Source organism: Vidua macroura, chromosome 3 (genome assembly GCF_024509145.1).
Source record: "Vidua macroura isolate BioBank_ID:100142 chromosome 3, ASM2450914v1, whole genome shotgun sequence".
In the NCBI taxonomy this organism is placed as follows: Eukaryota; Metazoa; Chordata; class Aves; order Passeriformes; family Viduidae; genus Vidua; species Vidua macroura.
Window position 1 is genome coordinate 91,929,438 of NC_071573.1, and position 20,114 is coordinate 91,949,551.

At 33.8% G+C, this 20,114-nt stretch overlaps 2 protein-coding genes across 3 annotated transcripts in view; one reads left to right on the top strand and one right to left on the bottom strand.

The window, feature by feature from the left end:
• ANGPT2 (angiopoietin 2) overlaps positions 1–17,893 on the top strand; it is a 42,368-nt gene extending 24,475 nt beyond the window's left edge. Inside the window, exons 3-9 of the mRNA XM_053973054.1 lie at positions 80–201; positions 1,809–2,041; positions 4,301–4,428; positions 10,576–10,677; positions 11,205–11,371; positions 14,329–14,459; positions 15,826–17,893. Of these exons, the coding sequence (XP_053829029.1) occupies positions 80–201; positions 1,809–2,041; positions 4,301–4,428; positions 10,576–10,677; positions 11,205–11,371; positions 14,329–14,459; positions 15,826–15,986 (1,044 nt within the window). The 3' untranslated portion in view covers positions 15,987–17,893. The remainder of the gene's footprint in view (positions 1–79; positions 202–1,808; positions 2,042–4,300; positions 4,429–10,575; positions 10,678–11,204; positions 11,372–14,328; positions 14,460–15,825) is intronic.
• MCPH1 (microcephalin 1) overlaps positions 1–20,114 on the bottom strand; it is a 124,985-nt gene that overhangs the window by 60,083 nt on the left and 44,788 nt on the right. The window contains exon 13 of one of the 2 annotated variants that reach the window (XM_053973053.1): positions 17,119–17,829. The exons of the other annotated variant lie outside the window; for it this stretch is intronic. Coding sequence (XP_053829028.1) covers positions 17,818–17,829 — 12 coding nt within the window. The 3' untranslated portion in view covers positions 17,119–17,817. Of the gene's footprint in view, positions 1–17,118; positions 17,830–20,114 lie in introns of those variants that run through there. 2 annotated transcript variants of the gene reach the window in all.

The window sequence follows — 20,114 nt, forward strand, 5'->3', positions numbered from 1 at the left end:
ATTTCACAACATAACAAAATTACAATTTATTTAAAAGACGTAACTTTTAAAAGAAGTATTTTTTGTACATTTTTTTTAGGTATTAAACCAGACAACCCGACTTGAACTTCAGCTTTTGGAACACTCTCTTTCAACAAACAAACTAGAAAGACAGATTTCAGATCAGACCAATGAGATAACTAAATTACAAGAAAAAAACAGGTAAGTTTGCACAGCCCAATAAAATGCTATTCCACGAAGTGCCCTTCTAATTGTTTTAGAAACAAATGTACTCAAGTAGGAAAATAAGGGTTTGTACACAAGCTCTCCAAACTGATTACAAAATGTTACCCACACTCATTACAAAGGTCATGTATTACTTAAAGCCTAGGAGATTCATGCAGGTTTATTCTTGTATTCTGTTTATATATTGTTCTTCACTATCTAAAGTTCTCCTTTATATGAGGTACTTAAGGCTAAAAGTGAAACAGTACTTCAATTGTACCCAATTTATATTCTCCTTTAGACTTTTCCAGATGAATTTGATGTAACCTGATTCAAACTAATTGAAGGTAACCAAAATTTTATTTTCATGTAGTACACAGCTATCCGAATGATTAACCAGATCACTGCTACATTTTTTTTTATTTAATGTAGTGAGAAAAATAAAGCACTAATCATATTCAATGTTCCTCAAGAGTCAATGTTTTGAAATTGACCACTATCCAACTATTACTCCTATCCTCTTCTGTGGTCCAAAGGCTCATACCTTTTTTCAGCTAGCTTTGTTTCCATATCACCACGGTCTTATTTTACTTTTGGCAATAAATAGTTTACAGAGGAATCTAAAAGCAGCAATAACAGTAAGTTTTCTCCTTCAAAGCAATGTCTTTCAATGAGAACCATATGTGCAAAGTGCTTTTTCTTTGAAAGAATTAGCTTAAGAAACCCAGGAGACATGTTTTGACATTTTTGTTCACTACTCTACTACATTTATATATGTTCCCTAAAGGTTTTATCTACCAACTTAAGAAAAACAAGCATCCTTATCAAATGGAAAGCAAAGGAAATACTGATTTTTAAAAGGTCATGTTTTTTGGTGTTGAACTCAGCAGACTTTAGACTACCCTTGTAACATCCACATAAAACACAAAAGCTTTGTTTCTCACCTAACAAAATACAATCTGCAGTGAACTAAACTGCTTGAAACATAATTATATATAAGGTTCAGGATTTTTTTTCCAGAAACAGCAATGGATTTTAGGTGAACTTCTCTCTTCTAGCTATGCATCTTTTAACATCAGCTTTCTCAGAGTCTATATCAGAACAGTGAGCAGTGAAATAATGTTCCCAGCCAGTTCCCTAATAATACCAGGTCCAAAATTAGAGAAGGGTAACCCATCTTCAAGTAATTATTTGCATGTTTCCCTGTCTTAATGCCATAACATTTATGCTAAGTAAGTATTTTATTATAGGATATTTGAAATGTTCATAGTTAAATCTTTAAATAAGTTTCATCTCTTAATAGGGTAAACCCATGACAACTTAGTCACTTTACCTTTCCTTTAATAATATTGACTTATCAAACACCCAATTATTACACTTTTAAAATCTGCAATACACACGGTAGTAGATAATGTTGTTTATTAGTGCACTTACATAATAAATTATGTATCAAACTAAACTTTCATTTAGCTGTCTACTGCTTGCATAGCATTAGAGAATAAAGTTGAGTGTTTATGAAGAAAGAAACTTATACAACATGCTTGATTCTCTTGACATCAGCTCAAAATTGTTTCTGGAGAGCCTAATTGTAATCTTTTATTTAGCTTTTTAGAAAAAAGAGTTCTTGAGATGGAAGACAAGCACATGCTTCAGCTGAAGTCAATAAAAGATGAAAAAGATCAGCTTCAAGTCCTAGTAGCCAGACAGAATTCTATTATAGAAGAACTAGAAAAACAGTTAGTTACAGCTACAGTAAACAACTCAGTTCTGCAAAAACAGCAACATGATCTGATGGAGACAGTTCATAGCTTGCTTACTATGATATCGACACCAAACTGTAAGTTAAAGCAGACATGCTTACATCATTTCAGTGCTATTTCCTAATTTGTGTACATTGGTACCTATAGTCTTCCATCTAGTTCTGACACACTTCTGCTTCTCAAAAAGTCTGTATTTTTTGCCTTAAATTTTGCATCCGAGTTAATTAACCTACTTTTTAGGGGGTGGGAGAAACAACCACATTTATGTGATTTCTTTTCAACATTTTGTTTATCTTGTCTGGTTTGTTTATCTTCTTAACCAATTCTCCAGTGATTCAATAAAATACAGAGATGCCAAGTATCATTCATCTCACATGGCATTCACATGTGTGGCACTATACACTTGCTTGCCCATATATCTAGGTGAGACTGCATATTGTAGGTCTGCAACTTTTCTTCCTGGCTCAGAGATTGTTTCTGCCACCTGTCATTGCTTTTTGCACATGGAGTTCATCAAAGAAAGGACGAATTCTAGTGGCTACCAAAGCCAAAGGAATAAGCACAAGCAAAGTTTTTAGCCTCCAAAACCAGAAAGCACCAGGCCTGGGCACCAGGTACTCCCACAAGTTCTTCACCAAGGTATCCTTGTTCATCCTAAAAATCCCTCAGCCTAGCAAACCTTATAGGCAATAATCTCACCCCTAAATGTCTGACAACCCTGCAACAAATCATAGTCACCAAGCATAGCTTTCAGATTTATGCAGATTCACATGCACCATAAAAAACCACACAAGCCATAAACTAAAAATTGTGGCTACACAGGATTCAAACATTCCCTGCCTTGAATGTCAGGTCTGATATGGAACTTGGACAGATTAAGAAGCTGTTCTAAAAGACTGTAGAATCTGGCACAGTTGCCTGTAATTTCTCAGGGCTGAAAATGCAGAGGCATACAGACCCCTAAATGAAGGATTTAAAATTAAATACTGGGAAAAAATATTAAAAGTTGTAATTAGAATTTAAAACAGTGGTCTATGATACATTACTGTAAGGTGGATCACAGAAAAGGGAAAGGGTGTTTGGAATTCCTCACGTTAAGTATTGTCCTATATGTTATTATCATAACATAGGTTGTAGGTTTTTCTAAACTAAGTAAATTCCAAGTTTTTTTGTCTTCATAACTGACGCTATTCCCTTAAATCTCAAGGCTGTACATGTTCCTGCTGATGTTATCTGCTATGCTAGTGCACAAATAAGTAAACAAGTCAAAGTCATGTTGGCTACAGCACCATTAAACCCAGAGTGGAAAAAATAATGAGTGTTTGCCAAAAAGACAAAATTAGCAGGGAAAGCTTCTAAGACAGTATGCAAACAATAGAGTGTGGAAAAGCAATTAAAACACTGAATGTGTTATTTTTCTATTTAAGGCAAAGCACTTAAACAGGTAAATAATGAATAAGCAAGCTAAAAAGAACATAATAAGCAACTGTAATATAAGCACGTATTTATATGGCACCTAAACCTTTGTAGTAACTGACTGTGATTGTTAGATTAAATTAAAAGGGAAAATACACAGAACCAACCCCAGAAGGGTCAAATATGAAATATCAGTCAGCAGGCGAAATGCCAGGAAATTCCAACCTCCATAGTTAATAAAGAACTGAACAAAAAGATGAACCTTAGATTGTTCTGTTGAATAAGAAGGCTTAGACATATGAAAATGTATTTTTTTTACACAAATAAATTCCAGAAGGTATGTATTTTTAGTGAGTTGGGCTGACCTACCATGCTTCAGCTTGGTACATACAAAGTTGTTCCTGCTCAGCACAGGGGCAAAAAAAACTAGTAACAACCTTAAAACTTCTTAAGGGTAGTTCCATCAGTCTGTTGCATTATAAAAGGTTTCATAACTCATTTCACAATATACGAGTACTGGCCAAAAGTCATTATTAACCTAATCACTTGCTACTTAGGTATGTATATAATAGTAATTAATGCATGCATAGGTTGTAATGCATGTAGGAGTCCAGGCAGGGCAATGCATGGAAGCAGAAACTGTGCAACTGAATGAGATGCAATATCCTGAGTTTTCTCATTCAACATATTAGTAAGTGTTGGCATTTTTCAACCTATCAAACAACCACAGTCCTATCAGAATAATGTCTCTAAATGATACAAAGTAACATCACACATAGTAAGTACCTTGATCTGTTATTTCTTTCAGGACCAGACATATTTTTTGGAACTGCTTTAAGCCAATTACACCATAAATTGATTCTTAGTAACTTTCATTCATCTCCCCTTAATGTCTTCAATTTCTGTTGTATTTTTAATAGCTAAGAACAAATTCATAGCCAAAGAGGAGCAAATCAGCTTCAAAGACTGTGCTGAAGCTTTCAAATCTGGAATGACAACAAGTGGAATCTACACTCTAACAGTTTCAAACACTGCACAAGAGAAGAAGGTAGGATGACTATAAGGAACTACCTAGCCATGCTGCATGTTAAAGGTTATTTGACCTGGCAAATATGCTATTTTAAAGGCTAGTTAATAGTGAAGTTTACTACTTAGCAAGTTTTTTTATAAGTATTTCATCACTCCTAGATCTGAGTATCTCACAGGAAGAAAAAGTCCTTCAGGTGAAATCTGGGCTCAGTTGGAATGAATAACATTTTGTTGTGTGCTTCATCATGCCAGAATTTAATTCTTTTTTCCACATAATGAATGTAATTAAATCAATAAGGTAGTGTAATTTCTTTATAAAATCTGTAACTCCAACAGAGTTGCTCTGCATGATCAGCAGACTCCTGTCTCCTTTAAGTTCTTAGTTCCTTCATATGCCCAAGGGTCTTCAGGTGGCCAAAGGAGGTAAAATCATGGGCATGGAAGATTATTCATGGATTTACACTCATGAAAGCAATCTAGTAGTACAGGACTCATGTATGGGTTTCAGTTCTTTGTATCACAGAGTTTTAAGGACATTTGTGTAACAATTAGATTAACAATTAGACACTGTCTAACAGAGAGGAGTTTTCTGGGAAATACTGCCCTGGAAAATACTACTGCTGATTCATATCAAAGGTGGGTTTGCAGGGGTTTTACTAAATCAGTTTCAATTCCTCTATGGATATTTTTTTCCTCTATGTGTTTACCTGAAATGAACTTCAATGTCAATTTAAGTTAAAGCAGTATGCCATACCTCTGTAGAAAAGACCTTGAGCTAAAAATGGCACTTATTGGATGATACACTGGATACCTGACAGAGATGCTCCATCTACTGAAGTAAATAAAATGATAAAGCTTCAGACAGTATAATTCATTTGAAACAATCAATAGAATCTGAAAGGGAGAAAAGTCCCATGTGAATTGTGAGGATAAAAAACCAAAAGCCTGGAGCAAGCATTCGGAGGAGTGGGGCTCATGTGATGTAGGCACAGCTGGCTGAGGAGGCTAAGGGACATATAAATATAAAAAAATGCTTAATGTATTTCTTAGACAAACACTAAATAATTTTATGATGTTTTTATTTTCTAATTTCTACTGTAGATATTTCCTTTACACAAAAATTGAAATATTTTACAGAATTCCTAAGGCTCCTACTTCATTGCATTAGAAAAATTAACAGAAAATGTAAAAAAGCAGTGGAAAAAGAGATGCAATGTGGAAAAGGAATTGGTAAAGTTCTGACAGAGAAAGTATTTTTTTCCCAAGCACAGATTTAGAAATGAAGTTCACCAGTGACTAGACTTGAAGTGCCAGAACTTCATTTAGCCCAAGCCAGACTGTGATCTTTACACTTACAAAGCTCTCAGCTAAAGGAAATAAGCAATTTGTTTGGGTAAGATCTATAAAATACAATAGATAAAACCTGTAATTTTTTTTATAGCTATAATCTAGAGAAATTATTTGCAATCTGCTTCTCTGGGAAAAAAAAAAAAACAAGCTGGTTTTCCTTCTGAATAATCTAGTCTAAATACATCAATTTCACAAGAAAATGAGTTACATAAGATGCAATGAAGTGTTTTATTATACAAGAAGCTGAATGGCATTTAAATAGCATAGATATCTACAGTCACAATTTTAAAAGCTAAAGGAGATGAAAGCTACTGCATCTCTAAAGTAATGGAATGCAGTAGTCTTTGTTAGACAACTCAGGAATTACATTCCTTGGATCTCTTACTATGACTTGTCTCAAGCTTTTATCTTTGGTTTTAATTTTACTATCAAATATAGTATACAGAGCATGCATATTTTATAAAAGCAGACACAAGTGCATGACATATTACAGAATACAAATTTGTCATAAACTTTAACACCTTGCATTTTCAAAAGTACAAATCTTCCAGACTATAAAATATTAAATGCTTTACATTTGAACTAGGAGGCTTTAAATGCTTAATGCAAATACCCATTTTGGTAATACACTAGGTTTAAAAAGTAGTTAAAATGTAATAATTTCACTTAGTCTTAAATCAGTCATTTAATAATATTAAAGAATTAAAATCTTATTCTGTGACTTTCAGATAAAAAGACAGGGAAGGTTTTACTTACCTATGACATTGAAAATAAGAGACTAAAAAGTTTTAACCTGATGCTGATTTTTTATACAAATATAAATGCATGAGAGGAGTTGTCAAGGGAAGTGAAGGTTAGGGACAATCAACATGTTACACCATTTTCAACTGTTTATGATGTGGATAGCTACTCAGACCAGGAAACAGAGTGACCTTTTTTATTTGCCAAAAGTGCTGCACTGCTGTTTATGTTTTCATCTTTTCCTCTTGTAACACCTTCTGACCTCCCAACAGGCTTATAAACAACTTCTGTGTAATCTGTAACTGATCCCACGTTACTAATTTGTCTCCCATCATATTCCAAAACTAAGGAATTGCATATGACAACACAGAGGAAAACAATTATTTAATTCCATTAATATTTTCAAACTTTCCTGTTCTGCAACAGGACAAAAGCTAATTCCTTTTAAAAACACAGAGGAAAACAGCAAAAGACTGCTGACATGAGGAAAAATGGCAGAGGCAAAACTATGAAAAGTCAATAGTTTTATGCTTACAGCAACCTCATGTACCAATTAGATTGTAGTTCTTATCTGGTCACATCTCTAGGAGATAGAGATAGCAGAATACAAAAATCATTGGACAAAATGACTCCAAAATGTTCAGAAACAGCCAGAAGTGATGCAAAGGGTCAGTGCAAAGATGTGGCGACTGCACTTGCTTTGCTATAAAAACTGCAGTGGCTCTTCATCCTGATAACCCAGCCTGAGTCTTTACCATTCACAAAGTAGGTCTGAAAACACTTACACCCCAAATAACCTCTTACAGTGCTACAGTTGCTAGAGCTGTAAGTATTGAAGCAGTTCACAAGATACATCAAATACTCCATGTTCCAATTTGTTGTAACTTGAGAGGCTAATCTCTTTATTCTTTTTGGCATATTTTTGAAGACTCCTGCTGCCTGCCTAATCTTGGTATCTATTTTTACTAGTTTCATGAAATGTTACATATCTTCCTTTTGAATATAAAACCTACAACAGTTTGAAAGGTCAGAAAACTTCTCTTCTAGTAATGCTGTTAAGAGAAAGACTTAGAGTTGATTGACATGAAATTTTTTTTTGGTGGGGAAAAATTATACTCCCAAATTTATGTAAACTTCTAAAAATTGTTACTGGTAGGAAAAATCTACATGAGGTTTTTATAGTAATCTCTTCAATTTCTCATTATGTTTTCCAGTTCCTAGTGAGTTGCTTTTTCCTTTGGGAACTAATTTATCTCAAAGAATCTACAGTGTCTATTAAAGCTAGCTGTCTTACCACTTAAAAAATGGATACTACCTGTAACAGGAATATTTTATGATAGACATTCACAGTCATTCACTATTTATATTTTAATCTCATTAGAACAAAATAAAGTGCTATTTAAAGGCATTGATTTTTTCAAAGTATTAATTCCAACTAAATTGAAGTTTAGACAACAGGCATAAAGGAAATTGCACATAACATTAAAAAACATCAATTAACATCTACAATAGCAATATCAGACTGAACCCACAGCTCAAATAAATTAATACATGGCCTCCCACTGTACCTGGTTAAAAACCACATATTTCAGAGAAGGGTGAAACAGTTCTATTTTCCATCTGGCTGCTTATACTGTTCTTTTAAGTGGGGTGAAGCTTCAGAGTCAACAACTTTATCTACAACCAGTGATATTTGATCAGTGTTAAATCAGCTATTTAACTTGTACTGATGTTTAAAAAAAGCATTTGCATCTGCTTTAGCCCATTCCTAGTATCCCTCTTCATAGCCCTCTGTGGAAATTAGTTTTCACATATACATTACACATCATGAGTTAACCTTCTAAAACAGATTTATCTTCTCTTATAATACCTTATCTTCAGCCTTTCCTTTGAAGGGAATTTTTAAGTAAATTAATTTATACACTACTGTCAAATTTTTACCAGTCATTAAATACAGGTGTTAGTAAAGCCAAACAAAAAACAGGCTTTGAGGTGTAAGGAATTGCATATATCAGTATAAATAGAAGTTACAATTAAATTCCATTCACAAGACGTATGTTAAAAAGTAATCCCTTATCCAACTTTTTCCTTAATTATTTTATCTTCCCTAAAAATCTCCAATTGAATGTGTTGTGATTTTCTGATGTTGAACAGAGTCTACTGCAGGCTTAAAGTACAGTATCTGCTTTGGATTTCCAATGTGCAACAGCCGTTGAAACACTAATATATTTGATATTGGCAGCTGTAAGAATTTTTTTCCTTTCAAAGGTCTGATACCTTTCAACTTCAAGTATATATGACAATGCTTGAACTGTAAACATTCTGATTTATATACAAATGTGAGTGTATAACATACATACAATACACATAAACTAAAAGACTGAACAATATTGAAAACTTAGAAAGGAGCACACTTCCCAAAATGACACACATAACACTACCACAGCACAGAAGGAAACTGGCTTCACTGCAGTCATACTTTTTCAATGAATCTCCAGGATGTCTAACAGTTCAAAGAGCTCAAATCTGCTAACTGCTAACACTGATAAGACAGTCTCCTCTAGAAGAGGATGAAAGAGGCATTACAGCTTCAGTGTCACACAGTCATGATTTGGGGCAATTATAGGCATATTGTGACAAGCAGCAGTTAGGCAAGAAGTAAGACTACTGAGAGAACTGTTAAACAATGAAGGAAACATCCAAATGAATAATGAAATACTTGCCTAGTTTCTTTGTAAATAATTTATTTAATTACTCTACAGATGAAATTTCCTATTGAAGTGTAAGAAGTCAGGTCCTGCCTGTACTACTATAAATGGGAAGACACAACACTTATTGGATGAAAGATCTAGAATACAGATTAGAAGTTAATGTAGTTCAATACTCAAACTAGAATTCAAAAATTTTCAGAGATGTGAAGTGATTCTGAAGAAGGGTCAGAACTTCAGGATCTTGGCAGAAAGTGGTCAAAAAAGTTAAACTTGCAAATGAGAAAACATTAACTGAGAATTCTCCAAACAGGAATTCTTGGACAAGAAATTCAGTATCTTTCTTAAATATAGTATTGGTACTAACATGCATTTTAAAGAGATACTGACTTCAGTTTGACTTTCATTGTACTGTCTGAGACCAGCTTAGCTCCACTGACTTCACACATCTAGTTATAAGTTCTGTTAGTTTTGGAAAAGCAGAATTAGATGCAACAATTTAAAATCCTTTCTCAGGAAAAAGTATACTTTTTAGTATAGATATTCTCATATTCACAAAATTTTATTGTTAATTTATCCTCTACTTCTCTCAAATGTCACTCCAAAATTCCAATTAATTTTCAAAATACGTTTTTACCATCAGCATCTCCGCAGTATATTGGCACTTTCAGTAATACCTTTCACCTCTGATGCTGAAGTGATTTATTCTGGGAAACTGATTGAACAAGTCACCTACAAACTTGAATTTTACTGTGCCAGGGATGCACTTACTGAGTGTTCAAAAACTGAGTTCAGTGAACTGCTTATTACATGTCAGTCTTTTCAAATTTTTAGCAATAATTTGGTAAATTCAAAGATGATTTATGAATATTTAGGAACATCTTATAGTTGTTACTTTTTGTTCAAGTATAGATGTTCATTGTAGTTTGCATAATAACTGGCTTTAAGATACAACTTGCAGATAATACACTTAGATTTAACTTTGGGGTCAGACCATTTGCAAAGGCACTGGACAATGACTGTGATAATAAAAATATATTTCAGTTTGTTCATTGCCTGTACTTAACAGTATCTAGGCTCTGACAAATCATGGGAAATTTGAATGGATCTCTCACAAAAAAAGATGGAGAAGAGAAAGATGTCATTTGTTAAGGTAGTCTGTTTAGTGTGATATATACTGAGGAATCACATTTATTTGTGGATGACCACAACTGATTTGTATGAAAGCTATGAAAATTTGCATTTTTAGGTTAACTCATACTTTGTAAATGACTTGCCACTATATAGAATGATGCAAATTACATGAATTCTGGTTTTGTTTGGCTGTGACTGCATGCACTCAGGCTGTTACATGCTTGCTCTGGTAGGCCTACTGTGACATGGAAACTGGTGGAGGAGGCTGGACAGTTATTCAGAAACGAGAAGATGGCAGTGTGGACTTCCACCGGACGTGGAAGGAGTACAAGATGGTAAACAATGTTCTCTGAAGCCTTAATATCAGCTGTTATTATTATTTGAAATCCAATATGCTAAAGTTATATCAATAGTATCCTTAGAATGTAAGCAACCTTAAAAAGTTGTCTTTGTCCTCAAATGCTCATTTTGAAAATGTCAGAGTAGTGTAAGTTGTTTGCCTAAGCAGACTTGCAAGTGTGATGTTTGTTTTTAAAGAGAAACCTTACTTTTTTTTTTAATCAACTGTTCCATCATATGTCTACATTTTTTGAGTTGTTTATATTTGTGTTTCTAGTGGCAACAGTAGGAACTGCTCCAAATCTACTAAGTAATATTGATTCACTCTTGCAGACTCCTAAGCTTGTCCTTACTGAAATCAACTTTGAAACATTACAGATCAATAGCCCCCATAGACACAGCAAAATTCTTAGTTGACAGGCTGAAAACCATTAAACTTAAAAACTGATAAATGATCATTTCAAACTCAAAGGATAAAAACCCACCCAAACAAAACTATTTAAATATACAACTTGAATTATAGGGATTTGGCGATCCTGCTGGGGAGTACTGGCTGGGAAATGAGTTTGTTTCTCAACTAACTAATCAGAAGCGTTATGTTCTTAAAATACAACTGAAAGACTGGGAAGGAAACGAGGCATATTCATTGTATGACCACTTCTCTCTAGCAAGTGAAGAACAAAAATACAGGTAAGCAGAAAAATCATATCTGATAGTAATCTTTCTAAACTGCATAGATGGATGGCCTTATTTCATACAAATCATGACTATTTTTCAGCTCACTCAGAAAGTAATATTTTCTCCATTTTTCATCTCTTGCCTAAAAAAAAATTTCTTTTTCCAGAGGAGAAAACGTGTATTTTACTAGTGCATCCTGGGTGAGTATAACACACAAAACACAAAGATGATGAGTTAGTATGGAATAAGACAGGATACATGTGCCAATATAGTGACAGTGCACAGTCATTAGGACAAGAGGAACCTGCCTGCAGTTGCTATCAAATCCTGATTCCCTGCAATAAATACATTTCTGGAAGGTGGATGACTAAGATGAATTATACTGCAAGGATTTTTCTTGTCAGTGGCTTCTAGGAACTGTTGTTGTCATAAACAGCACACTGAGGTGAGGTGGCCTTATTCTTCCATAAGCCACTGGCTAAGATTCTCAAGAACTTTCCTACCTGTGAAAATGGAGCAAATGTGCATTTCACCCATCACCAACTCGTCAATTTAAAGCCCAACTTTTAATGGACCTATTATTTATGCTCTAATCCTGTAAAATATAAAAGTTCACAATTTCTTCTAAATTCTTGGTTAAAATAAGAGATAATACAAATTTATATAAATATTTTATATAAATATTATCATAGTATTATATACTTTAAATAGTATAATATTACACATTTTGAAATAGTACCAGCTACAGCCGAAATATATGGGCATTTCATCGTTCATTCACCAGGCTCTCTGTAAATGCAATAAATAGTTTGATTTATTACAGAAGAAACTAAACATTTCACAGTATAACAGATGCTTTCTTACTACAAGGTTCATGAAATGTTTCTTTTGTAAGAGTCTTGCAGATTCATGGAGCTTTGGGTGGACAGAAAAATTGTCTACATTTAGATGAATTTCTCCAAGATCTCTAGCAACTATTTGTTGAAAATAAAGTCAACCTGACACCTGAGACACCTGATGCTGCTATTTCAATTCAGGTCTTATATGCAAACAAAGCAATTCAAAACTATCAGCTTCTGCCCTCCATAAAATGTTAGATCTTAATGCCTTGGTAGTATTTAGTTGTCTCAACTCCAAAGTAAATATTTTTTCATCTGGAAACAGTCAGAATCTACAGCAGAGATTTTTAAAAAAATAATGCTTTAAAATACTTAGAAAGGCAACTTTTGCAAAATGGGTGATTACCCTTGTCCATTTACAATATTAAAAGATAATTACTGAAAACTTAAGATGGTAAAAGCAATTTTATTACAATATGCAACCAAACAAAGAATTCATCACAAAATGGAGTGGTTTAAAAAAGAAAAAGAAAAAAACCCAAAGAAAGTATTCAGTTAAGAACATCTTCCATGTCCCATCCCTGGCAATTTTCAAGGCTGAATGGGGCTTTGAGCAACCTGATTTAGTGGAAGGTGTCCCTGCCCATGGCAATGGGTTGGATCAAGATGATCTTTAAGGTCCCTTCCAACTTAAACGAGTCGTTAATTCTGTGATCCATTACATTAAAAAGATTAATACATTCTGAATGCTGGAAAGATTATGAGTTGGGCCATAAAACTGAAATTTCTTCATACTATCCTCCCAATGTTACAACCTACTTGTCTTTCCTCATGGTAGAAAGTTTTTCTGATAGGCAGTCAGAACATCTAATTTCAATTATCATCCACTGCCTCTCATCTTCTGTTTTACTAAAATGTACCTTTAAAAATTTAATCACAAATAAATAATACTATGCTTATATTAGACTTCAAATGATATTTGAAGACCCAGCCTAGGCTCATGCAGTATACTTGGAACCTTTAATATAATTTATGTTACAAATTGGCTCACATAATTTTGAACTCATCTTAAGAAAAATAGTAATTTTTTAAAAGATATTTTAAAGAAAATCTGTAATGAACTGATCCTATGAAACCTAAATGAATAAAAATTAATTATTTAATTATATTTTAAAATAGGAAATATAAAATGGGTTAAAATAATCTGTTAAACTACCAAAGACAATTTCTATCATAAGCAGAGAATTACATGCAAGATGAAGACTGACTGGGGGACAAGTTAATTCTCCTCATACAGTCAGATCTCCTCTTTAAACAAATAGAATACCTCTGAGAAGCATGAGTTATTTGATACAGAAATGCAATCACCAAAAAGATACTGTGGGAGCAGAGGGCTCATGTCCTTCCAATTCAAGGTAACACAGGAATAGCTGTGTAATTGTCCTGCCCAGTTCAGTACCCTGCGTCTCTCCCCACTGAGACTGCACTGGCACCCCTGCAAGCAGATCCCAACAGCAGCAGCCTCACTGAAAGCTTACCTTGCCAGCAAACTGAAATTCTTGTGATCAGCTAACACTAAAATTTATGAACGATGTAAAAAGGATAAGTAACTAGGACAGTGGAAAGGGAAATATTGAGAAACTTCTAAAATATCATTTACTAGCTCAGAATTAATACTCCTAGTAAGGCTGTCATCTCATATATGTGGGGTTGTAATGCTAAATTGCTGTGTTGTACAAACAGCAAAATAGGAATCAAAAAAGTTTTGGTTTAAACTTCTGAATATAATAAAAATCATTACATGTACTGTTTCATTGAAGTACAACAATTAATAATATTAATAATTAATAAATACATGATCTCTATGAAAAATCCTAGAAGTTACTACCTACTTGCTCTCTTTTTCTTCTAATATGACATGAACAAACACATGCTCATTAGAATATTGTGCTGACTGTTTCTATTCATATGAAAACATTGTAAGAAAAACAGCTTACAGCAGTACATTGGCCAGAACAGAATTAAACTATTTGAACAGGATATTTATTGCAAATTATTCCATCATTATTTTTCAGACATCTACCATCAACTTCCACGTAATAATTGTTTTTCCATTTTTCACTTCTACAGGATTTACCTTAAAGGACTTACTGGGACAGCGGGCAAAATAAGTAGTATAAGCCAACCAGGAAATGATTTTAGCACAAAGGATGCAGACAATGACAAATGTATTTGCAAATGTTCACAAATGCTAACAGGAGGTATGAATGTTTTTATGTTTCTCAGTCTTCCTATTTTTATTGGCACTGAAATTGTCTACGAGATAAATTTGACTTAGTAAATTTTGATTATTAAAGAAGTTCAAAACTCACAGATAGAAATACTAGTATGGTGCCTCTAGATGAAGTATTTTACCATTTGACAAAAGTTAGTTAAAATAAAACAAGAGAAGTGAAAACCGGAGGGAAAATAAGTCCCTGAAGTTGGAGTACAATAAAGTCTCTAATTGTGGAACTAATCAGAGACATAGCAGATTCCTCTTCCAAGGAATGAGGTACATTCAGAGATCAAAATACAACTCCCTGCAAAAAACCTCTTTCAGAGATTCATCTGTCAGTGAAATGGCTCCTGATTCTTTAGGCATTAGCCCTTTCCCTAACTACTCAAGAAGAAAAACCCCTCAAGAGCTGCTGTGTGCTTCAAGTGCCACAGAAGAGTACAAGAAGTTAATTCCTTATTTCAATATAGTTATGAAGTGGTTAAGATACACCACAGATATATCTACATTTTTCTAATGATTGTTCACTAGTTATATTTGAGTTCTAGGTGGTATTTTTATTATTTTCAACTACACAAGTAATTCTATATAATTTGTTAATCTAGAATTCCACATTCTGAAATTAAACAAGTGCTTTGTAAATTTGGCTTATCTTCCTGTTATCTCTTAAGCAATTGTTCATTTTCCTATAGCACAAGCTGCAAGAAAAAAAGAGAGCTTCAGTTTATCCAAAAGGATAGCTGGAATACTGCCCTGCAAAACAGAACACACACACTATCGCCACCATAACAGAAATATAAAAATATTATTTTATTAATAAAAATAATTTTTTCTTATGACCCACTAAGAAGTCAGGACTATATGGATACAAAGTACATTTGGGCTGTTTTTTTCTCCTTTTCCTTCTTATGAAGTTTCAGGAGGTTTTGAACTGAACATCCCAGAGAACTGAATAATTCCTCTAGAAAGAATTAAGAAAGGAGTTTGAATCTGTGAAAAACAGGAGTTTACCAAAGAGTAGATAAAACCAAAGGCAACTCAGTATCATTATAGTTCAAGTTGTGTTCTGCCCTCAGACTGTCAGAAATGTTTGATGTGGATAATAAATTGATTGAACACTTTCCCTTCTCAATTTTCAAATACAATGTACTGCGTAAGATTCAAGAATATGGAGTTGATATACAAATATATTTCTTTCCTGAGTTTGGGGCAAGTATTTTGCATTGACATTTCCAAATTGTAAGAACAAAAAACTGGGTTTTGATTTTTTTCTCATTTCCAGACAACAAAGGGACCTTAAATACTATTTTGAGAATTACTTCTGCTGATGTGTGTCTTCTGTCTTGCAGGATGGTGGTTTGATGCTTGTGGTCCTTCTAACCTCAATGGAATGTATTATCCATTACGACAGAACAACAACAAGTTTAATGGGATCAAGTGGTACTACTGGAAGGGCTCGGGATACTCTCTCAAAGCTACGACTATGATGATTCGACCAGCAGATTTCTAAATGCTTTGTCATTATGTGAATTTTGTATTATATAGTCTTCAAAGACTTATTTTACCAAGCAACTTGTCTCATTTTTTCAAGCCCAGAAACATGCTCCAGTGTTCTGAAGTGTCAGTTCAGTACAGTTCTTGAACTGCAATCGCCTTGATCAGCTAAAGCTCATATTATTCAACCAGACACAATGTCTAAAGCATCGACCTGATATAACAGTGATTTGGCCAAATGACTCAATAAAAAGAACATCCAAGAAACCGTCAGACAACTTAAGGACTCTGTTTTACTGATCATTTATGTTATGTATGTGTTAGTAAATAACTGGAACTGTGAAAAAAACCCTAAAATAGTTTTAGGAATATGCATTTTGCCTCACCACTGAACTTTAAACATTAATATAAAACACTTAGCTAGTTTTAGAACTATTTATCTTTCTGTGCCATGTGAGCCCTATATGTACATAAAAAAAATCTTTTCTGTAATTAGCTCAATCCTATAGTTAGGGAATACATTCTTTTCCCCCACAGTCTCCCGAACAACTTCGTATACTTATTTGAGGACTTTTTCCAGTAGCCTGTATGACTATATTTAACAGACGACAAATAGCATTTAAGCAGTTTGCATTTATTCCTGAGAAATACCATTTACAAAAGTCATCATTTTTCCAGTTTGTTTCAGTCACTGTCTTTAAATTACAGAAATTCCCTATGAATTAAAATATAGCATGTATTCCTATACATTTTTATGGAGATTGCACTTTTTTTCTTCCCTTGTCATTTACCTGTAAAATAACTGACCAGTATTTTGTAAACCGAGACAACGGCATTAACACCAGATGTCCAGTTGTCAATGACAATCATGTATCACCTGGTGATGTAATATAACTATATGTTTTGTAAAAATTACCTAACTGAAAAACATATGCATGTTCTTTAATACAATTAAATTTATGCTTATGACTTAAGATACAAATTACTACATTTTAAGAACAGGAAGAAAAATAATCTGAAAATTATCTAAGGTCACACTATGGTTTTTTTTTTTCAGTGAGGTTAGGACTTCTCCCTAAAAATTCTCTGTAGGTAGGTCTCAAGGTACACCACAATGTGAATAAATTTCTCTACTGGGTGATCTTTCCTTTTTTTTTTTTTCCCTTCATTTTATTACTATATGCTTTAAAATTGCAAATCAGATTGAGAAGATACTTCTTCATACATCACAATAACTTAGTGGAGGTTTTTCTCCAAATTCAGTTTAGTTTTTAATTCTCATGCTTATTCTTTGCCTTATATTTTTGTAGAACTTTGATTTCAGCAGATGACTGAATTACTTACAATGCAAGAACTTAACCCAAAAATAACCAAAAAACCCCAGACATATTTCCAGAAGCTAACTCAACAAAAGGTGTTGTAAGGGCAACAAGGCTTGTGAAGGGTCTAGAAAAAATATTGCATGAGGGTTGAGGGATCTGGGATTGTTTAGATGGAGAAGAGGAGGCTCAGCGGGGACCTGATCACTCCCTGCAATCACCTGAAAGGAGGCTGTAGTGAGGTGGGGTCTGATCTCTTTTCTACACTGCTGGTAGTGACAGGCCCAGAAGAAACGGCCTTAAGCTGAAACAGGGCAGATTCAGATTAGATATTAGAAAAAAAATTTCAGTGTTACAGTGGTCAGGCATTGGAACCGGTTGCCCAGAGAGGTCGTGGAGTCACTATCCCTAGAGGTGTTCAAGAGGCATCTGGATCTGGTGGGTGATGCTGTTTACAGGTTACAGTGGAAGTGCTGGGTGGATAGTTGGACTGGATGATCCTGTAGGTCTCTCTCAACCTTGATGATTCTATGTTTCTGTCTTGAAAATAGTAAGTGGTTTTGAGAAAGACTGAATAAATCTCTCCATTTTATAATGACAATCATTAAAGCTGCTGTCAGAGTACCCCACAACTCACACCACCACCATTCTGCTTCACTGAAAATGTGTGTCATCATTACTAAGTGTAGCAGAGACAAAATATATTTCTAATATTACTTCATGATCTGATTTTATATAAACCTAAAGAATGTAAATTAATAGTCACTGTCTCACGAGTTCCATAAAATAATCTCTGTGTATTTCAAATTACTGTTTAGTATTTTATTATTTTCATAGAAAACTTGTCAGGATATACATATCCCAAACTAAAGAAAAAATACTTCCCAAAATTGCTTTCACGAATTTTCAAGAAATGTCTTAGAGAAAAGTCTAGAAGAGTCATCACATTAGTAGAGGGGCCACACACGTTGGTACAAGCACACAGCATACCAAGAGAAGCCTTAAGAGATGTAGTTTTTCAGCCTAGAGGGTTTTACCCTAGAAAGGGTAGGGGAGACCTTAATGGTGCCTGATTGAGGGCATAGGTAGGACAAAGCCAGACCCTTCTTGGAGGTGCTCTGATATGAGACAAAAGACAGGGACAACAGGCAGTAAATACAATTTGGAATTGGGGAAAGTAAATTTTCCTTTTCATTTATTCATTTATTACCAGAAGGGTGGATTGGACAAGTCTCTTGGAACACAGTGTTGAACTAGACAACCTTCAGAGGTCCCCGCTAATCTAAAATACTTTATTATTCTATGAAATTTAATAGAAATGCCAGGTCTACATTACTGCATTCCCTGGGTTGGTAGATTTAGTCAGACAACTAAAGAAAATACTCCCAAAATTTGAGATAGTAAGCATATCCACACCAATAATAAAAGGAAAGAGAAAAAAAAAGCCAACAAAACAAACAAAAATCCTCCAAAATGTTCTTAAAAACCATGATGGCATCCTAATGCGCAACCTGGCAAAGAAAAGCAGTGACTTTCTTTATTTTAGTAAGAAAACTCTGTACGACTAAAATAATTTAATATTTCATGGCTACTTCTGATTTGTTGAAAAAAAAGTTTATATAATTTGAGGCTTTCTGATGACTGTTCTGGGAAAGTGATCAAAAATACTGATGTAGACATTGAATGGATCAATTGTTTAATGAGACTTCATTTTGGGGGAAAAAAGGATCAATTTATCAACACAAATGTAACATTTTAGAGGGAATATGTCTTTAAATAACATTTCATCTAAAGAAGATTGCATGGCTTGAACTCCAAACACCAAAGTGAAGCAACAGGAGGACATGTCAGAAGGAAGGCAATAATAGGAAACAGAAGGCTGCAAAAACTGCTTTGGACTTGGTACAAACAACTAAAACATAACAGCAAGGTAAACCCTACTTTTAATTCCTTCCTGTAATCAAATAAACAGTATGTGAAACTAGAATGTACTTCCATTTTCTCTAAGTACTTTGTAGGAAGCAGGAAAGAAGCAAGAAAAAAAAAGCAAATAAAAACACATTAATAAATTAATGCTCAAATAATAATTGCATCTTCAAAAAAATAAGGTATCTGTTACAGTAAGAAATTAGAGCGACTAAATAAGGAATGGTAGTGAAAATATTGCCTTGGACTCCAACTTTGTTCCTTTGCAAGAATAGCACATTGCAAAAAGAAGTGATTCAGGTTCTTAGCACAACCCTAACCTCCCTTAATTTTACATTTTCACCATCTCTCAAATTCTTACTTTGGCTTCAGGCATAAAACCTCTAAATGGAATCTCAAAAAAAAAACCCAGGAGGAATCACTTCTAAAGAATGCTATATTCACTGTTACTGATAGCATACTTTGTTGTTAATCAAGGTAGTCTGAAAATAAACAGGAAACTCAAAGCAACTTAATATGAAAATCAGTGTAGGTTTTTTCATATTAAGTTTTACCATTCTTACTGTATTTGCTATATAAAACAATCTACTTTCTCATTTTATAAAAAGTATTAAATTATAATGGATAATTAATTTCTTTAAGGGTTAAGCAGTTATTTGAGAAAAAAAAATGCTAGTTTCCCTAAACTTTGAGGACATACACCTTACAATCATGAAATAAATAATACATACAATAAATAGTACATATTAATGTTGGATATGTAAATTTACATAAGTTATAGATTTAGAAAGAATGCTAAATAGAAGTTCTTAACAGTTAATAAAATTACAGTAAAAATATATTTCATACCCCATTAACTGTACTTTCTTCAAAGCTGGTATGAAACTTTGAGAAATAAA